Here is a 19,147-nt window from a genome sequence, read left to right as displayed (position 1 = left end):
GATGATTTTTCAAGGCTTAAATGCTTTGCACCCATCTAAAGTCCTTTCCCAAACTGCTCGAGTTTTTGATCAGTTGCCAATGAGATTTCTCCAAGGTATTTGCTGGAAAAATCCCAAAAGATACAGCTGATTTTTAGATTGGTGTCAAAACATATATATACAAATTCTGCAGAAACACATGGGTTTGCAAAATTGGCCACATATGCTTTGTCTTGTTTAACAGTTCAGTTTGTTTTTATTTCTGACCATTAGAACGAAAAAAACAATTATAGGCCTATGCTAAACATAGCAGAGGTCTAGAAAAAGGTTAACCATGCCAATTTTCAATGCAGTTGTAGAACAGATTATTTCCACCGTCACTTTGACCAAAACAAAGAGGAGAAATAGAATGCGATTGCAAATGTTGGATTCATTGCTGAGAATAAAAACGCATTTGCATTCCTCAAAGCAATGCTGTAAACACTTCAAAGTAACACCAAGGATGCTATTTTTGTTTACATCAAAGAACATGTATCAAACTGACAAAGTTTTAGTAAAACGTAAACGAAGGTCTTTTGTGGCTGCTGCAAAAAGACGATGATCCCATTTAAATTCTTTGACTCGATGACTGCTATGTCTGTCTATTCGCTACAGACCCAGTCGCTTTTGGATATTGTTAAACTGTTATTTTTGTCTAAGTTTAGTTTCTTGTCGCGACTGAGTTTGTTTCATTTAAACTAGTTTATAGATAACTTTGTGATGTATTTTAGGAAATGATTACGCCTCAATGTACCACTACCAGCATAACACTTTTATTGCATTGTTTGCTCTTTTAAGGAAAAACATAGGCTTGTTAGAGTTTGTAGTATATTTGGCTTTTTTTGGCTTTTTTTTTAGGTAAGTTTAGCTTTTTCTATTTTGGCTATCTGGCAACCCTGTCTATGGTTTTTCTGTTGTTGTTACTTGTCAGGTTCTTGGTGCTCAATGTGAATGGTTCAGTTGTATTCATTAGGATATATATTAGGCTATCTAACATTCTAAAGTCAGAGTTTTGTTTTGTTTATTTGATTTTGTTAGCAAAATACAATCAACGCAAACACTAATGAGAGAAACTAGGGTAGGCTATAATTTGTACCATAAAATATAATATACCATATATACATATTGTAGCATAAATAAAAACTTTTTTTGTACCACAGGTTTTTGACAAGCATAACTAAGTTACCTGCCAACAAGTATTGCAAAAGTTTGTAACAATGCATTCTTTTTGTGTAATTGAAAATCACACAAAGGAAGTAAATTGCTGTGCCTTTTCAAAAAAATTTTTTGTCACCTGTTCAGGTAAGCACTGTATAATAACTATTGGCGCTTGTAGGTTTTAAGCCGCCTGCGATCAATGGTCGGCAACGTCTCTCCTGCATTTCTTTCAAAATTGCTTGTGGCTTAAAACCTACAAGCATAGAACTATTAACTAATTTTGTTTATTTGCCAACAGAACAAAATAAACTGAACTAGCTCAGACTGACCAACATAGAGTGTGTTTCAAATGGTTGTGGTTATGGATTTATTGAATAAACAAATAGAGATATGCTTCTATGAAGTTTCTTTTGAATATTTTCACACATTGCGTAGTGTGCATTAGTTAGCATTGTGCTTTGTGCATGTAGTTTTTCTTTGATACCTTAATCTTACAATGCATTGTAGCTTAGGCTATGTTTGAAAATAACAAGATTCTATCTTGAGCACTGTAGTACCCTCTTTAGTTGCCAGATCAGCGTCTTCCTAAGCAAATGTTTTACTCAGAATTGGCTAAAGGTAAGCGTTCGGTACCGTACCGGTAGGTGGACAAAAGAAGCGGTATAAAAATTAATCAAGAGTAATCTTAAAAAGTGCAATATCAGTTACACAAACTGGGAGGAAACCGCAGAGGATAGGCTGCTTGGAGGTCTCCCACTTATGAAAGTGTTGCCATGTTTAAGAAGAGCAGAAGAAAAGAATGACAATTACACCCACAACCAGTTCTCCCAAAGGATCTTAAATGTCCCAATTGTAACCCAACTTTTAAAGCCAGGATTAATCATGCAAGAACTCATCCTTAGTGGGTTTTTATTTTTTATTGCTTAGACCAGCAATCCAGCATCCTCGAAGACGAGGCATAGCCATCACCCAGTAGTATGTAGACTAAATCTAGTTTATATTATTATTTTCAAAGTTTAGGTCAAAATCAACTGAAGTGTGCAGTGTAATCTTGTTTGCGTTTGAGATCTAAAAATACAGTTTCATCAAATGTGCATCGAGTTTGAAAATTTCACAGTAGTATGGTCACTGGCGCCGACTTACGGGGTGGCAGTGATCATACTATTGTGAAATTTTAGGTTACACTACTTACTGCAAATAAATGTTATTTGAACGGACGTTTCAATCTTTTTTTGATCATTGGTTTTCGCTTCAAGTCAACGTAAATCAAGAGGTGAACCAATACAGTATTGCGAAGAAAATTACTGTTTTTGTTACAAGCATGATACTTGCGTACAAGCTACGTGAAGATTACGCAACGCGTGGCTACGAGTTTTTTCCTTGTTGTTGTTGCGATCGTTTTATTTGTTATTTGTCATAAGTCATTGTTACATTTGTTAGGTTTGCAATGGGATTTATTAATCAATAAAATACGATCTTTCCATTGCCACCCTCAAAAAATTTTTTTGAAAAATTTTAAACTGCTTATAATATCGCTATAAATTACGACAGCTATAAAATACTTGGAAATAAAATTATCTCGCTGATTGATAGCTCCACCCCCTAAATGAATAAATAAATATATATTTTCAAATTTCATTAAAAAAATGCAATTTTCGAAACTTTTTGAGTTTCATTTAAAAAGTGCACTTAGTAAAGTAGCAGTTTTAACGTTCTGCAAATTTACACGTTTACATGATTCTATTCGAGGAAAGCTACACCCCCTGCCAATTCACAATAATAAAGGCAACCTTTTTCAATTACTCAAGATTTTGCATTTTGAATTACTTTCCGATTTTAATTGGAGTGTACTGTCATCTACTTCATGCTTTAATTTCTACTTTGTTATCTACTTCATGCAGTAATATTGCGTGTCAATGCGTGACAAACTGTGAGACGGGAATTTATTGGCCCGACATAGGAGTTGCTTGTTACATCATAGAAAAGATTACGAAAAGTCGTCCTGTAAAAGTCTGAGGCGGGAATTTATTGGTCTGACATAGGAGTTGCTTGTTGCATCATAGAAAAAATTACGAAAAGTCGTCCAGTAAACGTTTGAGGCGGGAATTTATTGGTCTGACCTAGGAGTTGCTTGTTACATCATAGAAAAAATTACGAAAAGTCCAGTAAAAGTTTTCGCCGACATTCCAGTTTTATTCAGCTTGTCGGCAGCAGTGGCCGAGTGGTTAGCGCGTTGGGCTCGCAGTCGAGAGCCTGCAGGTTTGACTCCAGCCACCCGCACTTGCTGTTGTTTCTCTGGGCAAGAAACTTTACGATAATTGCCTCTACCCAGTGACCGATTTCGAGTAATGGGTAGTACCAAATTTAAGTCATAAGTAGAGTAGCAGTAGACAAGCGGAAACAGACATTGTCGTCGGCTGCAGCGTGGGTCAGGTGTATGTTGGAAGGTGCACACTGATGCATAGCGCTCATGTCCGCTTTCCCGCAATGCAGGATAAAGATATGAAAAAACAAATAAAGATGCCACCGAAAAAGCGTTCAAAATTGCAGCCCTCCATTGAGTCATTTTTTGTAGGGTCTAGTCAGGATTTCAGCCAGCATGAAAGTGACCAAACACCTGAACGAAACGAAAGTGTGCCACTGCCAAAAGGCGTTAGCATGATCAAGGAGGTGGAAGAACCGAGCACGGGCAGGATAATCGCTGTTGAAGGGAGAAGCTATCAAAAATCGTGGGAAAGCGAATTCCCTTGGCTTAAGTTTTTAGGTTGCCATATTGTGCTATCTGCCACCTCGTGCAAAAATAAAAGTCGGTGCCTATGAGTATGATTATTCTTTGTTTGAGCTTCTATTTTTGCTCAAGTGTTTATAGATCATTTATGGAGCATGTCTTTTAGGTGTGGACAGTTTGGTGCCTGCCAATTAGGTGGATGCAAATGATTTTTGAAGCAAAATAAAAACGAATTAAATAACACCTGTTCAAACAAAAGAGCTTGCAAGTAGGTTCTTGGCTGTACTTGCACAGTCAGGCACTTTATACTGATATGTTCCAAACTGAAATTCACTTTGTAACACAGGGGGAAGAACTTTTACATAATCAAGCATTTCTGATAAATGATTATGAGTGTAATTTGACACACCAAATAACACCTAAATGACGGGTGCCACAGTGCGCCAAACCTAAATATCTTAATGCCATAGTTTGCGCACTGGGCACCTAATTAGCAGGCAATTAACTGTCTGCACCTAAAAGACGTGGACCCATCTTTTAGAACATTTTTTTTTTTTTAATAATATTTTACAAAAAATAAATTAGAATAATAAGAAGATCATAACTCATTTGCAAACAATATTTCTGTCTATTTTCAGGTGATAAAACTATTCGAGTATACTCTGCTGTAACATTTCAAGAACTTTCATATTCTCCCATTAAAACTTTTAAATATGGATTGAATTTTGTTGCTTTTGATAACTCTGAAACCTACCTTGCATCTGCATGTAGCGATGGGAAAGCTCATTTGTTTCAATTGTCAGAAAATGAAGCAAAGGTCTGTTGCACTTTTTACATGTTTATTATTCAATACGGTATATATTTCATCAATAAAATATATCATATTTTTATTTACATTTCTTTAGATTATTGTATCTTGATTGTTTAGGAATGGTTTAAATACTTGATCAAGCCTACTTGTGTCCACTATTTACATTTATGATACTTGCCAACACAAATCGTAATGGATTTATGCATTGACTGCATTGCATTTGCTGTACCGTATTTGTGCATTGCATCAGACTGTAAGGTTGTAGCAACAACTTCAACAGAAGAAAAACGAGTGGATTGCTTGCTTTAGGTATAATATATATTTTATTGTTCATGAAAAGTTTTGTTAAATTACATAAAAAATGAATTTGAACTTTATTAATTGTAGAGTTTTGGTGTCTTTCGCCATTCTGACACAAATACGGCACAAGTTTGTGCCTTTTCTAACAATTCCTTATATCTTGTGACTGGCTCAGCAGATGGCTCCATTGCATTATGGGATATCATAAGCAAAAAGTTGATCAAGTGAGGATTTCTTTTTTGTGGAATTTTTAAGTATTTATCAGTTGATATGCAGGTAGCACAAGTAACAAAAAGTGAAATAATTACTGGTTTTCCACAACATCTTTTGGGATTGTAGGTTTTGTCCACAGCTACGTTTGGTATAAAAACTTAATAATAAGGGTAACATGCACTCATGCACTGTATGAATTTTTTTTTCCTGCTTTCACCTTTTGAATTGTATGGATTTTTCTTTGGAACTTACCAACTTGCTTAGCAAGTCCGGTAAATAGTTTATTCATGCCATGAAGGGTCGCATAATCAACATCAACTATGGTACACTTTTATTGTTGAAATTGTCTTGAGTGAGTGTCCAACTAAGCATAATGTATGCTGGTATGGTATTTAGTTTGCTATCATTAAAAAGTGATTTGTTTTCGGTTGTATAATTTTTTTGCTTTGAATTAACAGAGAAATTTCTGGACATCCGGAAGGAAATGTCTATGCTGCGGCATTCACCCCGTGTGATCATTACTTGGTTACTGGGTCAGGATTGGGAGATATTCGGGTGTGGGATATCCTAACCATGCAGGTAGGTTCAGGCATTTTTCCATGATTTAACAATAAGAGATTTTCAAAACGAAACAACACTCACAAGAAATGGAGAGTTATTTCATGGTATGGATTGTACCATACTAAAATTTTTATAACAGCAATTCTCTAATACGATCCCTCCAACTCTAACTCGCTTTACATTGGATCGTGAGTCTCGTTGTTGCTAACTGTAAGAACACAATGACAAAAGTTCACAGCACCCAATAGCAAATCAAACTTTTCAAACAAAGTCTTACAAGCGCACTACATTTTACAAGCAAATAATAAGGAAAAGCTACTGAATTATCATGATGGTTTTTGAGTCAAGCAGCCACTTGTGGCTGAGCTGATGACAATTAGTTGGCTTACGCTTAATATACTTCATATTCAAGTAACTAAAACTTTAAAAAAACATTGAAATTTGTGTGAAACCATAACACAGCCAATAATTTGTTTTACTTTTTGTTTTAACTAGGCTACTTTCCAGTATATCCAATTATCCAAGCATTATTAAGGAAAAAAAATATTCAGCTAGTAGGTACGTTTCTCGGCAGCCGATTTGTAGCAAGAATTGACAGCGATGGACACGTGTTTTGCCCATGAAGCTGGGCTCATCAGTATCGCACTGTATTCTTGCCACAAGGTATTCGACCGCCGGTACACGTCACCGTTATGGTTAGCGAATCGCAACTGCTCGCTGTACTGGTGAGTGCTCAGCCTTGTGCTGATAGCCTGGAAGAACGCCCCTTCACATTCGGCTAGTACATTAGTCCTTATTTATAACGGTAATCTTCTGAAAAACAGTTGGCTTTCCTGCTACCTGTGGTGATAACAATGCAAGTTTCTGAAGTTACAGGTTATATGCAAGTTATCAAGTAGCTTTTTAATCCCACAGTTGTATATTTAGGCCACGATGCAAACACAAGCTCACGACGAAGGAATATCATCCTGCGGTGTCACGTGCATCAAGTTTTCACCGACCTTCCACAGCACAAGTAGAGTACCTGTGAACGACTTGTTCAATCTATAGCTCCAGCGATGTTCAAAAATAGTTTTTTAGCAATGAAATAATGGAAGATAAATTAACTTCTCACCCATTTGCGATCCCCAAAGAACATAACTGGTGTATACATTGATTACAGCAGACGACCCGGATCGTTGTTTTTTGATGGCTTCGTGCGGACAGGACAACAAGATTAAGTTATGGATTTTCAGTAACAAAAGTGAGTGTTTGAAAATACAGTATAAGTTCAAATGATCTTGTTTGCTAGTGCATTGATAAATATAATCATTAATTGTATTAAATTAAATCATTGTCTACCTATAGAACTTACTTGTTTAAACTTAACACAGCAGCACATAACAACCAAGTGACATTCTTCTGGTGAAAAATAAGCTCAACTCCCACAGATTGTTGCTCGATATATTACTGTTCGTGAATGAGACCCGACTGACTTCTTTAAAGAATTAAATGAGAACTGTCACCAGTGATTTTACAACTTATAAGTTTTAAAGCCCTTTGACAGTTAACCTTTGGTCCCCTGCCTGTTTGATCAAGCTTACCACGTCAGTGTAGTCTGCCTTGTCCCAGCTTGCAAAATCAGTAGTTTTTACATTGCTTTTACGTCTGTAAACATTGAATCCATGCAAAAAAATGGATTTTGTTACCTGAAATGTTAAGGGGTTTGTAGCACGGTCTATATTTGCAAGGTCGCTCTTTGCAATCGTTCCAAGAGCTCTCCGGCCATCATGGTCCTGTCAGCTTCTGTTGCTTCTCTCCTGACGGGAAGACACTTGCGTCAAGTTCGTTTGACAAGACCATCATCATATGGGATACCGTAAGTTTTATCACCATTACTTGAAGCCATTGTTACAGCAAACCCTTGTTTTCAACTTGATATGACGTACATTGTCATCAAAGGAAAAAGATCTAGAGATGTTTTGTTCCAATATTTGAACTACAGGCAACTACCGGTACTGTAGTTTACAAACTTAGATTTTATTTGCAGCATAGCTTTTGCAACCTCCTATAATGGATGCTATCTATAGCTGATCTGTGTTTGTGGATATGATTACTGCTCCCTGACGTCGAAAGTTAAATTTCAGCGAAATTTTGAACATCTACTTGGTGTCATAATTTTGGTAAAGAGTGTTTCTGCTTGCTTGCACTTCACTTTATGATGTTCGCGAATCTTTAGAAAATGTCTAAGCCGATTCGAAAAGATTGTATAGTTTATGCCACTGTCTGACGAAAAACCAGTCAATACAATTTAGCGACAAATTCATTTCATTTTTATGTAAATTAGCTTGATGGGAATTTTGTCTGGTGTTTTCATTGCCGCATTGATGCTATGAAGCATGTTGCAAAATTAACTGGTTCTGGTTTAGACGATTATGCGGGAATGCTATAAAAAAGTTTAAGTTTTTAAAAGTTTTCATCGTTTTTGAAGTTTTTTTGCTTACCGCAAATCCACAAACTGCGCAAAAGTGCTCCAGTAATGAAGTTTGAATTTCGAAACCTCACTTTTGTATACGGTACCTCAAAGAGTGATGTTTGTTTTAGCTTTGTCATGTATTGATTCCACCCTACAAATATCGTGGCTAGCTGAGATGAACGCCCAAGAAATCAATGTTTCCGAGTAAAACGCTTCCACGCTGTCTGCTCATTCCCAATCCCCATTTATTATAATAAATCCAATTGTAACTTTCACTTGCTCATATTTTCTGCAACACTGACGTAGTATAGCGGTTTTGTTGCGCCAACGGAGATTACGAGACAGAAGTAATAAAGTTGTTGTACTTCTGTGCGATGTTCTCCTGAAATTGATTGAGCCTTTGAGATTTGAATCTTGATTGCATTCGCTGTAGTTTGAGCTTACTGCAGGTTTACCATCAAAGGTGACAGCGGCGTTCACTTGAAGGAAATGTTTGGTGCCAACAGTGATTGTACTATTTTATATTTGTTGGACGGCATTGTGCTTCGCAGACAAAAGTTGAAATGCAGCTATTTTATTAATTATATACTATAGCTTGCTGGGCGTGCAGTTGTTTTCTTGCGTTATTTTGCCTTTTTCATTATTTTTGTATTTTATTAATATTGGGTTAGTTTTTTTGTTTAAATTTGTATGATTGCCTTGACTGTTTTATTTTAGTAAATGCACTTTTTAACTAACAACAACTCATACAGTATTTTACCACATTTAAGTTATCCAAGGAGCAGCAGTTGGTTCTAGATGGCCACAACACAATAGTCACTTGCGTAGCATATTCATCCGATAACTATCTGGCATCAACATCTTATGATAAAAAGGTGATTGTTTGGAAGATGGACCAAAGCGAAGACGGGCATCCAGGTAGCTACCTTCTCATCTCTCATAATGTTTCAATCACAACTGTAAAGTCAGGGTTGATCGGTTTAAACCCGGGCGGTTTAAACCTGGCTTAAACCGGGCAGTTTTGACCACCTATTACTGGTCAAAACCCCTTTAGTGTATGAATCAAGTTGATTCATACACTAATGTCAATGTTAATAAATTGCTTTGATTAGTTTTTTGTTCAGACATAAGGCGCACAGGGCTATAGAACGCAACGTATTTTAAGGAGTATGGGTTACCGTATAAAGCTCATTAAACAAAAATGCGTAATTAATGTAAGCAAGTCACAATAGTACAATTAGCAAAAAGAAAAAATGGGCCTAGTGAATATCACAGTTTCTAGTTGCTTTTACCGTAGTTTATTGTGTAAGACGGTGGTTTATTTATATAAGAATAGTATCGGTACTGGTTTTGAGTGTAGGCAATAAAGCACTACTTGATCCATACAGAAGGCGCACCGGCTTATAAGGCGCACAATCAATTTATAAGGGGAAAAAAAGGATTTAAATTGCGCCTTATGGTCCGTAAAATACGGGTATTTTAATTATTGAGAAAATTCAAATTCTAAAAATACCTAAGTTTCTGATGAACCAAAAAATGCTGGGTAGAACGATGAGCAATTTGCACAGCCAACTGAAGTACAAGAATTAATTCCAACAATTTTTTTTTATGAAAAACATTTACCATCAAATTTTGCTTGACAGGTCGATATTGGCGGCCATTAATGAAAGTTCAGGCGGCCATGGCCGCCAGCTATTTCGACGCCTGCATATCAAAATGGTCATAACTCACAACTGCTTTTATATTTCCTCAATAGCCCATAGCCCAGGTAGCCGACCTTTCACTACATACAAATATTTTTCTGGGTTTTGACCGGTTTAAACCGCTTAGTGGTCAAAACCTGTTTTGACCACTTAGAGATTAACCCTGTGTAAAGTTTGGCAAAAAATGTACGACTCCGACTCCTCTGGTTATAACTGGCGGACTGTGGCTTCGGTGTTGCCAGATTTCTAAAGTTTTTGTTCATTTTCTTTTTTTTTAATTTAATTTCACTTAAGCTGTGATCGAAATTGAAACGGCGACTCACAAAATCTGACAAAACAAACACTTCTATTTCCTAGAAAAGATTTATAGCGCAATACGAATCTTGAACAAGTAACAATATTTTGAAAACGAAAATTTTATTTCGCAAATGTCAATGTCAGAATTTTATTACTCGTCGTTTTATATCAAGTTGGAGTCGTCCTTTTTTTTATTCAACAACTCCGACTACGCCAAAATCCCTCAGACTCCACAGCCAAGGTTTCAATCAGCTTCATGCAAGAGCTAGATATTAGCCTCTAGCTTTACCTCGCCAGCGCCAGCCATAAACCTATGTAGTCCTATGTTCTTCTACGTCTTTTGATTGGGATTAACTTTAAAACATGGTTGCTAGTTACTGTTTATAGTCAATGTGTTATCATTGTCATGGCACATACATTTCAGGTTTGACTTCAGACCAGTTCATCAACAAGATATCAGAGACAAGAATTGAGGTAACGGGTTATTAACGATTTAGTTCTATTCCGAATGCATGAAGACTTCTTCAGCTTATCTTCAGAACTGGCGACTGAAACTCAGCGAAAACAAAATTACAGCAGCAGCTTTCCACCTCCATAATCGGGAAGCTGATCGTGAGCTGAATATCCATAATAATGGAAAACCTCTGTCCTTCTGCCCCGAACCAAAATACCTTGAGTGTCGTTAGACAGATCGCTCACAAACCGCCACCATGTAGTGTCACTGCGCTTAGTTGAGATTAATGAGATGTAGTGGTTTGTTGAAGCAACCTTCAACCTCCTCTTTTGTTCAGACCATGACTTTGGACGTCAACAAGTTGTCAATAGACGACGTCCCACCAGAAGAAAGTAAGGTTGATAGATGTTATTTTTTATAACTAAGCACATCCCAGACAAAAACGATTGAATTGCTGTCTAGGATACGACATGTCAGTTGCAGTCGTTTAGACCTATTGTTACTGTATAACCTATCACGAATCGGTAAAAACAACATACCGTGTTGTACAAAAATTTATTATCTTGCTTTCTCTTCTGATAAACCTTGTACTTGTTTCATGCTAAACTGTTTTATTTGTTTTTGTTTTGATTTCCAAAACTTCTTAATTTCAAGATGGTGTCCAGCTTACAAATTTCTCTACGTCACTTCTTCGTTACTAAACATTACATCGATGAAAAATGGCAACTTGTTTTAGTGTTATACTCTTAGAGTCTTAGACCTAGGGTCTCCTCATTCAATGTCAGCGTGTTTAGTCGATCATACCCCCCCCCCCCCCCCTGTGGCGGGGTTGCTCTAATATGTTGTGTAGTGGCTCATTTACTTTGCAGTTTTGTTTGTGATCAGCATTCGGCTTGGTTTCGTGACGTGTTACAGTGGCTACCCAGTCTGCAGACGTTGAATCAATATAAAAAATGATTGGTTTGTTGTCTAGCTTTAGACTTGTTTCAAAGCTAGGACTCACCGACTTTTCGTTGCACTGACGTATGTTGCAGCTGATACTTTTTTACGTCCATTACGCTGATTGCGCAAAATGAAACGTGCACTCGTGCAGCGGACAAAAATATATGGTATTGTGCGCACTCAGTCAACAAAAGATACCTTTATATTGTTTCAACGGCGATAGACGTTAAAATAATGTAAATAACAACTTTCTAGCTGAGAATGTACTGAGTGAACAATTACAAAATTAATTAGTGGCTGATGTTATTTTGCTTGCAGCGATTGTGGCGTTTGAAAAGTGGTCATGTGACGTGGTGCTGTCATGGTTGACTGATCAGGTCAAACTAGGTCAATATGCCATGAGCTTCAGAGAGAACGCAATCGATGGAGCGGAACTATCAAGCCTCACATCAGAAGTATTGCAACGCGATCTCGGTGTCGGTAAGTTTTGTGGATTCCTTGGTATTTTATGTCCAGTTTTAATCCTGTGGCGTCCCTGTTACCGAGGGTGGCCGATCCACGTGCTGTGGTCAAGGTAAATTCGGTTCACATTATGCATTATGTCTGATTGGAAACTTATAAACGAAGATTTTTAAGAATTTTTTGTTGCGTCATGTTTCTAACATGAGTCGTAGTGTGGAAGAGGTTGAAAACCACCCATCTTATCATTATGCCGCTTCGTTATTTGTAAAACACTTTTATACTTTGAACGTCCAACTAAAGTGGTCCTTTCGTATTACTTCCAGCTCCACTGGGTCACCGCAACAAGATACTGCGGGCCATCAAAGTCCTTCAGGATACAAACAAGGCCCAGTTGGTTGCCAAGAGCAACCTGACATCACCTGAAGGTAACTACGGTGACTGCAATATAACAAATTGTTGACGTCATTATCGCTTACGTCATTCATGCAAATCTTCCTGGACAACAAATCAGCCGTTTTATACATTGATTCAACGTCTGCAGATGAAAATACGGCTCACTTTCTGTTTGGGTTATTACTTTCCTGATGCGTCAAGCTTGCTGAAAAAGGTTCGCTATTTTTTGTTTATTCATCAGCTCTATACTGGCTGGTTGGCTGGTTTTGAATCTTTATCCTCGGACTGACAAAACCTTGAGGTTATTTCTGGTAGATTCGCATACTTGTAGAGGCTCTTGACGCAGGGCCGGTTACCGAGATTGGCAGAGTGAAGTTTTTTAATTGTTGAAGTGTTGTTGGCAGGGAATTATTCCATTCACTAGGAGCCACTGAATGGAGAGCAGTCCTGAAATGCGTTGCTCAAGCGCACACCCCGAGAGTCGAACCAGCGTCGCGTGATCATGAGTCGAGCGCTTTACCACTGAGCTAAGGGGGCGGACAAACTGAAAGTCTTTTACATTACCGATTTTTATCATTTTGATCATAAGATTTATTAGGGACATGCTTTCTCTACTGTTGTGTAAATCTAGAAGTAGATTTTGGTTTTCTGAGACAGCTGCCTTGAGAAAGCGGATTTTACGTGATGACTTCAGCTTCTGCAGATTAACTGCAAGATATATTGGAAAAGAGTAGATCAATATTTGCATTGCATTCATGCTCTAACTTAATTTGTCAAGTCATACTGACCGAAATTAACTGTTGAAAAACTCTTCAACATAACAATATTAATTACTGCCGTTTCAGGTGCACAGGGACAAGGCTGGCAGAAAATTGTGAAGACGTCAGTGAAGATTACCGATAAACGCCCTGCCATGATAGACCGTGAGTTTGTTTTACGTTGAATTTTTGTTCGCGACTTCACATTCTTTCTATTGTCTATTCTTTTGCTTAAAATAACTCCAAGTCAATTAAAGTGAAAGTTAGCTTGGCTGTTCTACAGGGAAATATACCTTATTGATTTGAAGTTTTAATTTGCAATCTCTAGGGCTGCGATTATTTCTAATCTCGGTCCACATGGATCAATAGAGAGAGAGAAATGTTTGTTTTATTTGCCTTTCTAATACGAGCCGAGAAAAAGAAACACAATTATATACATAAAAATCAAAATATAGCAATAGAAAGGTCTGGCAGCACCGAACAACCTTGCGGTTAACCAGTCATAGTGCTGCCTGACATCAGGCTTCATACATTGCAGCGTCAGACATTTCAAATATTACATTAGCTGAATCAATAAACAGCATGATTGAACAGTAGCTTCGAAATCGAAATGAATCATGAGGTTTCGTAAGAAATTGAATCAAGACCAGCTTGCAAAACATGAGCGCATACAATGAATCAGATAGGATAAGAACACAATTTACACAAATGCGAGGTTACATGTAGATAAACTAATTAAACTGAACAAGTATATTTAATAAATATTTAACAATAACATCGCTGCTGGTAGATTTGTATCTTTTTGTTACAAACTCAATCACAACATGAACAAAGTCAATATGAAAGAGAAACTTGAATAGCAGATCAGGGTACAGAAAGATTTCATGGCACAAATCATGGGAGGGCAGGAATTTGCTTTCTGATGATTAAAAATACTTAAATATTAATTGATTAAAATGAATGGGCTAAGATTAGACTGGACCAATGATTAAATCATACAGCTACGACTTTTAATTAGCTTTGCTCGGGCACATGTTGTTTGTCAGTAGTTAGGCGGTAACCATGGTTTTCAGCACTGTCATGTATGTTGTAAGATCATACATTTTAGGTGATTTTTTTAACCATAGACAAATAAAACCGAACAACCAGACGCCATTTAACATAATAACATAAAAATAAACTAAAAATTACAAACATTTTCGTTTCGGCCATACTCACGTTAGCCCTTTTCAAGTAACAAGGCTTGCGTGGGTCAGGCTTAACCACCTGCGAACTGGCGTCGGCCGCTTTCGTTCGGACATGCACAAGTGGGGCCTGGCTCCTTCATCAGAATGCGAGTGTGGTGCTACGGAACAGACCGCAGACCATGTCATCCACCACTGCCTAACCCACCGGCCTCCACACGATGCGCATGGTCTGAGGGTCCTGGACGACGAGACTGCTGAGTGGCTGAAGATTTCCTGCCCTCCAATCTAGCCTGGAAAGATCGCTCATACTCCATCATCATCAAGTAACCAACTGACTGATGCTCTTCATACATTGAAATTACAGAAACTGATCTGCATACATAAAAATCGAAAAAAAGAGACGCATAAGAATGAAACGGCAAGGCAGAGGAGAGGCAAAATCACATGACGCTTAATTGTCTGGGAAATGAACACAAATCAATGACGCAAAAAATCACGTGAAGACATTTAGCAGATAGGAAGCGCCTGCGGAAAACAGCTGCCTATTGAGGCGAGGATTGCAAGATCTTATAAGCAAAGCCTCATGGACTTTAGTATCAAATTCGGTGAAGCATTTACGTACAATTCTAAAAGACTCCAGGGATGGTTTGTTGTTTGAACAAGTTTGACAATCAAGTATATGATCTTTAATGGCACTTTTTCTGGAGTCAGTTAAATCCAAATGCTCCCTCACTCTTGTGGCCAAATGTCGTGCGGACAAACCAATGTACAGTTCGCGTCATGCGAACAAGTGAACTTGTACGCGACGTTTGAACACAGAAAGGAGGAGTTTCAGATTTAAGCTGAAAATAATAACCAACTTTAAATGTTATTAAATTGAAGTTCAACAGTGATATTATTCCCGTGTATAAAACAATTATTTCAATTTATGAAGAAAATCAGTCAGTTGGTTACTTGAAAAGAGCTAACATGAGTAATTGAGTATGGCTGAAAACGTTCGTAAATTTTAGTTTGTTTTCATGTTATTATGTTAAATGCCGTCTGGTTTGGTGATGCAAGCCACGCTGCGCCGCGCCGCGTGGAAGGTTGAATGACAAAGCCGCGCCGCTTGCCGCGTAATCTTTCAAGAAATATCAGTTATGAAACTTCAAATTTAAATTGGAAACACGGATCAATATTTTTTGCTGAAACCCTAAGCTGGAAAGCTATGCAAATGGTTTGCACTTTGCAGTTGACAGGGTTTTTTGGGCTGGCTTGTGAGGGAAGCTGTACGAGTGTTTTTGGTTAATAGCCTAGCTGATAAGCTCAGTTACCAGGCTATAGGCCTAGCGCAACTACCGCATTAGTCACTATAACAGTTAGCCCAGTGAGTTCAGGCTATAATTTTTACTCTTGAGGTCTTGTCTGTCTGTAACTATTGTGTAGTACATACAACCACTGACATTAAAATTGCATTATTGCTTACAAAAAGTGTTCAAAAGTGCTGATACTGGATCCAGAAACATTCTATTTAGAAAAGCATGATGTCTTAGAACATAGATGCATTGCTGATAGTGATAAGACAATATGATCTGGTTTGTTTGATTGTCGTATCCAGGTTTACACCTGGTGGTTGAAGATTTAGATTAAGTGGACGGGAAGGCAAGGAAGCCAATCTTCGTGTCCACCTTCAGGCATGCCTTTAAGTGTCCTGCCACAGACACAGCCGTATGCTCTTGAGCGGTGTCGAACCGGCGCCCTTTCGATTGCCGTTCCAGTGTTCTCACCACTCGGCTATGCAGTCGATGATCTGGTTAACCTAGTCAATTAGTGCACAACTGTACCGGTAGGTTACCAGTTATATGCCATGGGTGTTTTTTGCCACAATTGACTTTCTAAAAAATAACGCGTTAAAATGTTTTTTGCAAAGTTTGTAATTTGCGGTGTGCGGTGCGGTGCAGTGTCAAAGTTCCAGATAAATTGCGGTGTGTGGATAGGTGATTCAGTTGCGGTACGGTGTGTGGATAAAAATTTTGGGTTCGCTGCATCTCTAGTCTGGTTGTTAGGTTTTATTTGTCTTCGGTTGTAAAATAAACTAGCAAACAGGTTTATTCAGCTTGATTTGCAATACAATTTTTAACAATTTATAAAACGGAAACTTACTCCGATTTACAATTGACACAGCTCCTTCTGTGTTACAAATTGTTTTACTTCTGAGTCTGACCAAACTTTTTATGATGACAGGCGACATCCCTGACCAATACCTGTGCCCGATATCTCGAGAGATTATGACTGATCCTGTTCTAGCTGCAGGTTTGTAGTCTCATGTTACATATAACTAAGCAAGATGAATGAAACTCTACCTGCAATAACGACGCACAATCATAATTTGGTCGATTATTTTCAGTTGTCTGCTTGTGTACTTTTTTCCACGTTGTGAAATGTAAGAATTTAAACAAACACCTTTTAAGTTGCGCAAACATCCATTTGATATGATTTGTGAATAGTGCACAGGTAAAACTAGCAGCTTCACTTGTAAGTGTTGTCATAATAATTTAATCAGTGTCATAAAATAACTTGGCTTCATTTTGTTTTCATCCAAATCTTTCATAGAGCTATGATAACTTCTTGTCTGATTCATCATACCCCTCTCTCTATTTAGATGGATTCACTTACGAACGATCAATGATTGAGTCCTGGTACAGCAAAGGTAACAAGCTGAGCCCAATGACTCACAAAGTCATCCTGTCAAAATCCCTCATACCCAACCAAGCATTGAAATCCCTGATCGTTCAGTTCCAACAGGACAGGGACAATAAAACCGAAGAATGGAAAGAAGCTAAAGATGAAGCCATGATTGGCTGAGCCCTTGTCACGTGATCAAATGAGTATCTTGATCACGGCTTCGACTTTCAGCCGCTGTTCAAGTATGATGTCACACAAAAATATAACGTCTTCCCCATTTGCCTAAGCAAACTGATGGATCTGACACTCCGAATTCTAAAGACGTCATATTTGAACAGATCCGAACAACCCCTAGCCAGACAGCAAAATGCGTCATTTTCACATTGATTCAACGTCTGCAGACGTTGAATCAATGTAAAAATGACGGATTTTGCTGTCTAAGTACCACCGTTTATAGTCCTCGTTGCAATAGTGCCACTACACCAAGCAAACATCAGTTCATAGTTTTTCGCAACATCACCAACAACGTACAACATCAAATGTTAAGTGTTACATTGCTTTTACTATTGTACTTGACTTCTTTCCTTATATTGTTTGAATGCACACAACAGTTTTGTGTGTTGTCAACCTGTTTACAAGTTAACAACACCCAGCCTACTTTACAAACCTTTTCCAGTCAAGTATGACATCACAATCTTTTAATTTTGTGTAATAATAAGGCGACTTTTGTTCATAGCAATTTAAATTTTAACAATGTTGTGTTTTTGAATTATTTTGTTGAACATAATTCAACATTCAAAGTTGATGGTTCTTGGCAGCCGTCTCGCTGTGCTAGTGAGTACTCAGCTTTGTGCTAATAGCTAAGAAGAACGCTCCTTTTACAGTTCAAAGTTGATTGTACGTTTAATTACTTTCATGCTTCTTGAAGAACCGTTTGCTTCAAAGTTAAGGCTTAAAATGCAAGGCTAAACACCAATAAGCCAGTGGTGCCATTCAGCTAGTTCGGTGTTAAATTATAGTCGGCATGTGAACCGGTTATTGTTACAAGCTACATAGAGAAGGTTCTTATACATTTCATGACGATACAGAACAAGCTTGATGGCATTTAGGGGCACATCACTGCAGTAAAGCTTAGTCATGTGACTTAATACGCAATTTGAGATGCTTCTGCAATGTTTAAAAATTGTTTGCGTCATTGGTTCTGAAAATAGTTGTGTGTTACTTATGCGTTGATGCAACGTACAGATCACCATTGTTCTACATAAGCTACCGTAGAAGTTGCTTGGCTTGACCTATTATTGCATTTTTTACATTTGCAATACACCCTGGTAACCTGCTGAATGCTGTTACCAATAATTAAATGATACAAGTCAATTACTAAAATGTTTGTAAACTATTTTCATGTTTTGACCAGTAGTGAGATTGGAACTACCAAAAACATTGAAGTGTATTTTTCACCGTCCAACCCGCTTAAAAGACGCAGTAGAGTTGTATGGATTCTTTAGTGTTTCGTGCGGGATATGTCGACTCTTCTTGGCACTGATGATGGATCGTTATCTGCACTTATTGATGTTTACGGTAATAAAGTTCTTTCGTGATGATGCATTCCAGATTTCAGCGTACGAGACTACTTTGACCTGAAGAAGCATGTCTTTTTCTAAGCGACCGCCTGTCGGCAACTGGTAGGCTACTACAAGTCCATGCCTTTTTGTGTGCGTACTGCGTAGGGTGTATGCCAGTGCCTACTATTTTTTTTACTAAAATTTTAGCATATATTGAACAAAAACAACAACTAGTCACCACCGGTGGTAGAAACTTATTGTTCTTGATGAAAAAATCCCAATTTATAGTATGTTCGTACAATACTTGATTGATTCTTAATCCGCGGACTGAGAAAGCTTCTTTGAGAGCTTAATCCTGGCAGTTTCGTATAACCTACTTGTGGAGGCTTTAATTCACTAACGCTGCGATGTTGCCGAGATGGACCGAGTAAAGTTTCCAAATGTTAAAGTGATGTCTTTGGAGCCGCTGAATGGAGAGCAG

The 19,147-nt window shown here is 37.8% G+C and overlaps 1 protein-coding gene across 2 annotated transcripts; it reads left to right on the top strand.

Annotated features, from left to right (window-relative positions):
- The first annotated feature begins 816 nt into the window (after nt 1–816).
- On the top strand, nt 817–18,703 carry LOC145786774 (WD repeat, SAM and U-box domain-containing protein 1-like). 2 transcript variants are annotated; one of them, XM_082598511.1, is made up of 16 exons: nt 817–876; nt 1,179–1,320; nt 4,543–4,721; nt 5,103–5,239; nt 5,687–5,807; nt 6,717–6,804; nt 6,955–7,032; nt 7,520–7,647; nt 9,015–9,162; nt 10,669–10,718; nt 11,036–11,090; nt 11,959–12,120; nt 12,426–12,527; nt 13,341–13,418; nt 16,664–16,732; nt 17,082–18,703. In XM_082598511.1, the coding sequence occupies exons 2-16, from the start codon at nt 1,236–1,238 to the stop codon at nt 17,282–17,284; spliced, it is 1,683 nt and encodes a 560-aa protein (XP_082454637.1). In that variant the 5' UTR covers nt 817–876; nt 1,179–1,235; the 3' UTR covers nt 17,285–18,703. The 2 variants fall into 2 exon arrangements, with proteins under 2 accessions (XP_082454637.1, XP_082454636.1); XM_082598510.1 differs by having other exon boundaries at nt 6,952–7,032.
- The last annotated feature ends 444 nt before the right edge of the window (nt 18,704–19,147 follow it).

The sequence above is a fragment of the Aplidium turbinatum genome, chromosome 17 (assembly GCF_918807975.1).
Source record: "Aplidium turbinatum chromosome 17, kaAplTurb1.1, whole genome shotgun sequence".
NCBI classification, from domain to species: Eukaryota; Metazoa; Chordata; class Ascidiacea; order Aplousobranchia; family Polyclinidae; genus Aplidium; species Aplidium turbinatum.
The sequence above is the reverse complement of the archived record's forward strand: the minus strand, read 5'-3'. Positions and strand labels throughout refer to the sequence as shown.

What these genes read in the sequence shown, in the direction of transcription:
- LOC145786774 (XM_082598510.1), top strand. Translation starts at nt 1,236, where the DNA reads ATGCATTCTTTTTGTGTAATTGAAAATCACACAAAGGAAGTAAATTGC. An exon ending in GCAACGCGATCTCGGTGTCG is followed by an intron (nt 12,121 to 12,425) that starts GTAAGTTTTGTG and finishes TATTACTTCCAG; the next exon opens with CTCCACTGGGTCACCGCAAC. An exon ending in TGATCCTGTTCTAGCTGCAG is followed by an intron (nt 16,733 to 17,081) that starts GTTTGTAGTCTC and finishes CTCTCTATTTAG; the next exon opens with ATGGATTCACTTACGAACGA.